The following is an 8,489-nucleotide window of genomic DNA, read 5'->3' as shown; positions in this document are numbered from 1 at the left end:
GATAAATTTCACTTGAAAATTTGTGAAAAAATTACTCATGCTATATTTTGTTATCATTACCATTAAAAATATTCAATACCATTCAATAAATATGATTAGACACAATATATTATTTAAATAAAATACCTGCTCAATTTTTAATTATTAATTGCACATAATATTATTTTAAATCTTTATATTTTATTTAAAAAATTTAATTACAAAATAATAATGACAGTAAAATAATTTAAACCAATAAATTATTAAATTTAACAATTTTTTTATTCAAATAATGATTTTTGACAACAATATTTTCAGATTTTGCATTTTTATAGCTTTTAGCCCAAATAGGCAAATAACCTTCGAGAAGAAAATGAGCTTTGAGCACGACTGTGTGGTTTATCTTCATGATGAGAAACTTTTGAGTACACAAAAATACTTAAATTACTAAATACATACGTTTGCTTCGGGCACCGAATGTGAGCATCACTTAGAAGCAAACAAGTGAACATTCACAACCAGTTGATCTGGCTCTGACCCGCTTTCTTCCTCATTGCTCTAAAACTAAATTTTTGTCGATCAGAACAGACTACGTGGAAAGAATGATTGTAAATTAAAAGATGATTTGGAATTTTAAATGAGAGAAAAGAACTCATAAGTGTAAATTCAAAATTGAATTTTAAAGAGTTGGGAATTTCGCAATAAAATTCCATAGAACTCTAGATTTAGAGCGTGATAAAAGAGCATAAAATTATTATTAATTATGCACTTGAAAGTTTGATAAAAGTAAAATTAAATTGTTATGCACACTCATAACCAATTTCTCTGCTTTGTCCTCATTCACGTCCACTAAATTTACATTTGTCTGACAGGCATAAAAACTGTTATTTATAATAATTAAAGATGCTTTATTTTCTTTTAAATATAATTTTTTTTTAATCGAGCGAAGACAAAAGCAAACTCAAGTTGATCAACTTGAAGTAAGTCGCGTGTGGGAGTTGAATGGGAGGTCACGACCCTTCTTTCTGCAGCTCCGAGATTTCAGCTCATTTTCCCCTCTGATTATTTTTTTTCTATAGAACACCGAGCGTGACCTTTCACTCGTTTTGGCTGCTCATGGATCATTTTGCTTTGAGATGATCCTCGACTCGCTCGCTCTCTTCATTGCAAACACAGACGGCGCGCGGTGATTACTGCGGAGAGAAAGCGCGTGAACTTTGCCAACTGTGTGCACCAAAGAGCAATGGACTCTACAATGAGCGCAAAGATGCAAATTCACTCTATGTGGGAGAGTTACTGCTTTTCTCAGAATTAAAAATGAGTGCAATTAAACCCAATTTTCTTGCAAACGCTTAATTTGAAAGTGAGTACTTTTTAATTACTGCCGTTGCAGTGGAAACTGAAATTTATGATTCTATAGTAGTTTAGAGGATTAACAAAAATTAAATAAATCAGTATGTTCAAATATTGTGAGAAAAAAACTATGAAAGCTGCTCGTCAATTAACAATCCTCGTTTTGGTGCTAAAGGATCATTTACCTTTTCAGGTTTCAATATTTTTCAACAAAAACTTACAATTATTTGCATGTTTTCTTCTTAAAGTTGTTTCTGTGGTAGATTTCAAACACCACTTAAATAGAGAATTAGTTTCAAAGTTTATGCTATTGTTTTTGTGTTTGATTTTCCATATTTTTGCAGAAACCAGTATTGAAAAATAACTGATTCACTAAAAATCATTTTGAGACTGGCTGTTCTGGACTGAAATTTTACACTCATTGTGTTTCGTACAAGAAATCAATTTATTTTATCGAAAGTAGAAGTTCCGCACAATACATTTTAAATCCAAGACTTTTGGTTCTTTAAAACATTCCCAATGGAGGACCATTTCCAACAAGGTGGCTCCAGGATGGTGGGAGTCTCCATTTTGATTCTGGAGGAACCTTAAGAATGATGATTCAGTAAATAACTGGAAAGTAAAATTAAAATAAAATAAAATTACCACTTTGGCCCAAGAATTCATGAAACTGGCAAGTTGATTAGCATCCGTGTCATTAAAGCCTTCGTCACAGAATTTCATCAGAACGGAAGTTTGAATTCCTCTCGAAGAGCTGAAAAGTAATCAAATTTATTAATTCCTCCCAAAAAAATTAAATTTTAGAAAACACCAACCAATATTTAAAGAGCAACTTGGCAAAACCAGAACCAATCATGACATAGTCCTCACTTGCACCTCCGATCAAATCGAACTGCTTTTTTTCCAAAGCAGGTCCCCACTTGGAACTGAAGACAAAAGTGTCAGCCAATTTGAAAACATCTCTTAATTATAAAAACTAACATTGCAGGATCAACCTGAGTACTAGTGGTCAGGTATCTGAAAGGTTGGCCTGTAAGCTGAGGTCCAAATCTTTCGTGAGCTGCCAGAGATGCTGCTATCAGGACTTCACTGAACTTTCTCTCCTTGGTCCAGTCGGCCAACTTTTCCAGAAAGTCTTTCCCGTGCTCCTTTATTTATAATAATTGTATAATGTAAATCTTGAGACAAAATTAATTAGGACACATACCTTAGCCAGAGGTGATCTGAGCTGAAGAAAAACCAACTTGTTCTCTTTGGAGACGTACACTTAAATTGAACACCGCATATTATTATTATTATTTGTATGTTTTTTTAAGCGACACTTTATCAATTTTACAATTAGATAGAACATTGATAAGTTTACAATATTAATTATCATAACCTTAAATTATATATTAATCCTAAAAATAATTCATTTTCTCAGATTTCCCCCATTTGTTTACTTAAATCCAGTTAATCCTGATGGTTTAACGGGACTTAAACTCATAAGTTTACAAATCAGTATCAAAACAATTCATTTTGAACACTCACGTTCGCAGGCGGTGGCGATTTCGTTGGTGGAATAGTCGTATGGGTCTCCTCCGACGATCGGCACAAGGGCTGGGTGCCACGCCACGGCCCATTTCTGTGGCCGCACGGTGGCGATCAGGATGTCGACGGCCAACTGGCCCACGTTGCCAATCGAGACAGACGGCTGAAAAGACAAATCCAATTAGTTTCATCTCCGAAGGGCTAAAATTGACAAGTCATGGCAAAATTAAAAAAAAATTGACATTTCAAAATTATGTAATTAAGCGCTGATTTTCCTTTCCAAACCACTCACGATAATCATCTTGTATCCCGTCACGTCCTCGTCGAATATAAAATGGAAAATTGAGCTCATTTTCAGCAGAAAATTTGAAAAAACCCCGAGCGAGACCGGTGTTTTGTCTCAGCAAATTTTGTTTATTTTGTTTGTTCCTGTTGTTGTTTCAATTTTTTGCCGCTTGGAGCGCTGCAGTAACAAGTGTGGAAAAGAGCCGAGCTCGGCAGGTTGCATACACAGTAGGCGCTTGAGCATATTCTTGCAACCAGACATTCAACATTCGACATATAAACTTTATGTAAAATTGCATAGTGATTTAAGCTCCAAGCATGATTAATTAATTAAACGTAGTAATATGAACAGCAATAATATTTTTTAATCACTTTTTCTGAGTTATAATATTATATATATGTCACCTAAAAATTGGCTGAAAGGATTTTTAAGACGATCAATTATATTTTTTCTACATTAAAAAAAAAAAATAGTTTCGGATTACATTAAATCTCTTTAATTTTGATTTATCTCAAGAATTCGATCATTGAAAATGAGTTTTTTGAGTGATTCTTGCTCAAAACTGTAAAGAAATGTGAACAAAATATGAGATGAAAGCACCCATGATTTTTTTTCTTCAATTTTTTTTTATGAAAATTTTCAGACGAGTGTTTAATCACTTTTTACTACTAAAAATGAACAAAGAAATATTTAAACGTCATTATTTCATGACCATAGTTAAATAATTTTTAAATTATTATATCACATAATTCCGAATCAGAAATTTTTTGGCATAATTTAAGAATATAACTGCGTGTTGCAATTAAAAATTTTGTCTAGAAATAATTTATATTCTTTAGGGGATTTTTATATTCAACTAAAAAATTCAGCGTTATATTATTACTTGAAGTTTCTCTTGGCTCATTTATATGTGAATAATTTATTCTTCTGTACATAGCTCGAATATATAGGTAACGAAATGAATTAAATCATTAATCAAGCACTTTGTTGCTCTTGAAAAAACTGAACATGGAATGCAGTGGTACTTCATAAAAAGCTCGATGACCAGCATTTATGCATGTTATGGCAATAATTTTTATAATGGAGGCAATAAAGTGCAGATTAAAAATAAGTGGTTATATTTTTAAGCAATTTTTATCAACCGGGATTCGCCACGTCGCTGATGGAGACACTAAAAGAAATGCGTGTGGCCCCAGTGTGAACCCGGCTATACACAGCTCTCTAGACGTTATGTAAATGAAAAGGATGCAACAATGTTGGAATATCCTAAAGAATGGACAAAGTGTCTTGCTACGGTTGAATAAAATTCACTTTATTCCGTTTTTAACGTGGCAATAACTCGCTGACAACTCTATAATGCCGAATTTTACGAGCAATTTTATATTCGATTTTCAACACGGGACAACATCATTTGACTAATTTTATTCACATGTGCATTATAAATTATGTGATACGTGGACACACTTCTTGCTCTGTTGTTTCTGCCTATCAGGTTTGCTCCGGCTCTAACACGGAATAGGAAATTTTATTACCGCAATGCGGATGTGAAAAATGTTCAAAGAAATACACATAAAATAAATTCATCATACAGGTAAATCAGAAATTCACGATAAAAAATTTAAAAAACCAATCAAAATTTTTTGTAATTTTTAGCTTTTAATAAAAAAAAAATTCTTTCACAATTCCATGCTCCATATTTGATTTGTTTTCTGTAATTATCTTTTTCTTCTCTCAAAATTTGAATTTAGAAAATATATTTGATCGAGAATAGAAGAAGTCGATTGAATAATTATAAGTTTTCAACAATTTCAAAATTAATTTTTACTGGTAGGTTATATAAGCAACCTGCCCTGCTAGAAAAACAATTTTCTCTCTGTTCTTCCATTTTTTGCCAGATTGACGTCTTCGTCGGTGGTACCTGCTTTGATGCAGTTCGCAAATTAGCGGATGCACACACAATGTTGCGATGCGTTAAGTGGAGAATAATAAACGGTGCAAAAAACGAATTGTAATAAATAATGAAATGAAAGGCGGCGTGTTGGCCAGAGATGATACAACCAAAATCGGCAGTGACATAAAGATGAGATGATCGCATATATATTTTTCAGCATCGTTTCACTCGTTTTTTCTTGGAAGGTAAACAGGATGCATCTTTCTCCTGGCGCCGACAAGAAAAATGACTTGTGGTGCTGACCGATGAAAGGTGAATCGAATAACCCACACCAAACCCGCACACAACACAAATGGACACGTGCGCTGAACAAACATAATTATACAACAGTTCTTTTTTGTATCATGGCAGTTGATAAAATAGTGATTACACGATTTTATAAGCATAAATATTATGATAAATTAGGTCAAACTCCAACTTGAAATTTATAAAAATCATTAAAAAATTACTCATTGAAGCATTATTTCGTCCCAATGAATATTAAAGCTTTTTTGACAATAATCAATTGTTATATTAATTTAATAACAATATGATAATAATAAATAAATACTTAAAAAAATAAAATTGTTTCAAAAAATTAATTAATTTAGAAACATGTACCTTAAATAATGTAAAGAAGAATAACTGATTTAAAAAAAAAAAATAGTTAAAATAAAGTGCAGAGAAGAAGATTTTGCAAATTTGATAGTTATTAAAACAAAAAGAGGGAAATAGTCGGTCAATTTGGAGCCAATTAAATTAACCATTCTATGGAGTATGGACAACTGATGTCGGTAAACTAATAATTTAATGCCTCGTGCCACTGTGAATCTGTGAATCATGAAAATTTAAAGAGATGATACGATTTTGCTCTCTCATCACACGTGGCCTTTCCGAAGCAGGTGCACGCTTTTTGGTGGGATTTCCCGGCGGCTTTGAAAGAGCTTCATCTCTCGCTCATTAATTACAATCAGACCACTCTCCAAGAATATTTTCCCCCTAAACTATCATGTTAACCATGTTCGTCATTCAACTAAAAATATATTATGCATTATATATTTATTATACATGTGTAATTTTTAGATGAGCAGAATGGCGATTAAATATTGTGCCAAAACAAATTTTTACAAGCTTCTCAGAATTCGAAATGACCAGATTTGTTTTTATAATATTGCGTGCCTGAATCATTCATCTCGATTCTTGACATCTTATAGCGTGTGATGCTTAAAAGGAAATAAATTTTGCTAAATTTGTCATTGGTGCGTGCAGCTAATAATGAGCAATTGAGGCTGCAAGTATTTAAGATTGTGGTTATTCAGAGAAATAAGAGTTCGTTTAATCAGGAAAGGAAACTGCTGGTACAGCCTACCGTAATGCTATATAATTATGTATTCAAGTGGCCAAGAGACGATTTCATTATACTAAAAAATGCATAAACCACAGCGGGGCAGGGAGAAAAATAAATAAGAAATTTTCTGCCGAAAGCTACAATTGCAAATTGGCACCTTTTGAACACGAGACGCTTTCATAACTTGTTTTTGTAACACGACGTTTTATTTCCTTGAAATGAACAAACACAAACATCATAATTATGCATGCATTACTTAAATCCTTGCAATAAATTTGATCAAACTCTTTTTATTTTCGAATCACAATATTTTTTGATAACAAATGAAACAATTGCCGCTTTTTTAAGCCCTTAAACAAATTTATTATCTGTCAATCACTACACTTTTACATCATTTTTACAATATGATATTTTTTTTTTATACATACTTAAAATCAATTTTGAACAAAAATCCATTTTAATCATTTCAGTGTGTTACTGAAATTTATATATGTAGAACACACGCATACATATTCATAAATGGAAGACTTTGATTTTCAGCAGCATTTAGACCAAGAAAAAAACTTGATTTTGATCGCTACAGATGAGATTAAATGTCCGCACCGTGAAATGCTCGTCGCCACTCTAAAGAGTTGCCAAAATTGTGAACGTCTTTATTACCGCGAGCTTAACGTCATTATATATTTTTCTTTCAAGCGCACAAACGACTTCAGCCAAAACGAGACCAATATATCTTTTAAATGCCCACCTTCGGGCACCTGTAAATTATAACATCAGCAACTTTTCACACGATGAGAGTTGGGAACAACCTGTGCTATAACGTATGAAAAAACTGAGAGTACGCGGCGCTCAGGGGGAGGTTTTTTCCTAAAAAAGAACGGTCGGTGGCCTTGACTCGCTCTCTCATCTTCCAACTTATGAGAGAGAGATTTTCCGGCGATTTGCCCCTGGATCTCGGCAGTAACAGGGCGGTGAGAGCATCTCGAAGCAACCAACCAGCAGAACAAACCGCGCCGATAAAGATCAAAGCTTTTATTCATGGATGGATCAAGTGGCCGCCGCCGCCGCCGCTCCATTCACAAAATTAGAGAGGTTGGCTGGCGGCCCCGTGACCACCTCAAAGCACACAGCACCGGCTCAAAACCACCTTAATATTATATACCTTTGTCCCGCAATCGCAGCACAACAGAGACTCCTTTATTGCCCCCAACTTGGGCTTTTTCTCAGAAGAGAGTGTGTGCGAATCAGAGATCGCTCCTAGATTTTCCATCTAATTTTTTCTTCCATCATCTTTGGATGATTTGTTTTATATGTAAACTTTTATTTCCGTGGCGTGATGAAGATTTGCCGCCGGTAAAAATAAGAAGAGGTGATGCTAGGGATAGATTTTGTCGATTCTGTAACCACACGTTTTTGTCATTATAGGACGCACCGCAAAGGTCAGGAAAGACTGCGAATTTTGAGGTCTGTTTATTGCCTTTTCGGGATTATCTAATATTGTTTGTTTCGGTTTTTCACTACATGCCCCTGAGGTGAAGTCAATGCACCCAAGCGCCGTCAAAACAATGGGATTCTCACTTAACACGTGACCGATTAATTTTAAGGGTATAAACAGGATGAACAGTTTTCTGTGTTTGCTTTGTATTTTTTGAATAATTTAATTCATGCTATTTCTGATGAAGGCGCAAAAGAAATTATATTACTATGCTCAACTTTTTATTTATTTATTATTTTTTTTAAATAGAAGTAAAATAAAAATTTCTTGAATTGTAAAAATTATCAAGAAATCTTTATTCATTAATGTATCTCTGTGTACTTAAGCCTACATCTATTTTATTTTACAGAGTTTTTTTTATCTAGATTGATCTAGATATTTCTCCTCTATTCAGATTTGGAAATTTTAGTTTTTCTTTTAATTATGTTTAAAGTAACTGCAGGCTACATTCCATAATTGTCAATTGCTTCACAAGAGAAAAATAGTATCATGCTATTTTATTTTCGGATACAGCAATCACGACCTGGGTATTAATTTTGATAAACCTATTTTACAATCTTAATGAGTC

General features: G+C 33.4%; 1 protein-coding gene across 1 annotated transcript; it reads right to left on the bottom strand.

The window, feature by feature from the left end:
• Positions 1-1,753: 1,753 nt before the first annotated feature.
• LOC132192526 (proteasome assembly chaperone 2) lies at positions 1,754-3,313 on the bottom strand. The gene is made up of 7 exons (XM_059612521.1): positions 3,155-3,313; positions 2,863-3,025; positions 2,540-2,598; positions 2,314-2,480; positions 2,148-2,258; positions 1,978-2,086; positions 1,754-1,918 (listed from the first exon to the last, which is right to left on the bottom strand). Exons 1-7 carry the CDS (start codon positions 3,212-3,214, stop codon positions 1,838-1,840), a joined length of 750 nt encoding a protein of 249 aa, XP_059468504.1. The 5' UTR covers positions 3,215-3,313; the 3' UTR covers positions 1,754-1,837.
• Between the last annotated feature and the right edge of the window lie 5,176 nt (positions 3,314-8,489).

This window comes from Neocloeon triangulifer, unplaced genomic scaffold, assembly GCF_031216515.1.
Source record: "Neocloeon triangulifer isolate White Clay Creek 2 clone unplaced genomic scaffold, ASM3121651v1 ptg000003l, whole genome shotgun sequence".
Classification (NCBI taxonomy): Eukaryota; Metazoa; Arthropoda; class Insecta; order Ephemeroptera; family Baetidae; genus Neocloeon; species Neocloeon triangulifer.
This window is presented reverse-complemented; position numbering and strand designations above follow the sequence as displayed.

Coding starts and splice junctions, on each gene's coding strand:
- LOC132192526 (XM_059612521.1), bottom strand. CDS start 3,214: ATGAGCTCAATTTTCCATTTTATATTCGACGAGGACGTGACGGGATAC. Junction 3,026..3,154: donor CGGGATACAAGATGATTATC/GTGAGTGGTTTG, acceptor TTGTCTTTTCAG/CCGTCTGTCTCGATTGGCAA. Junction 2,599..2,862: donor AATCGCCACCGCCTGCGAAC/GTGAGTGTTCAA, acceptor GTTCAATTTAAG/TGTACGTCTCCAAAGAGAAC.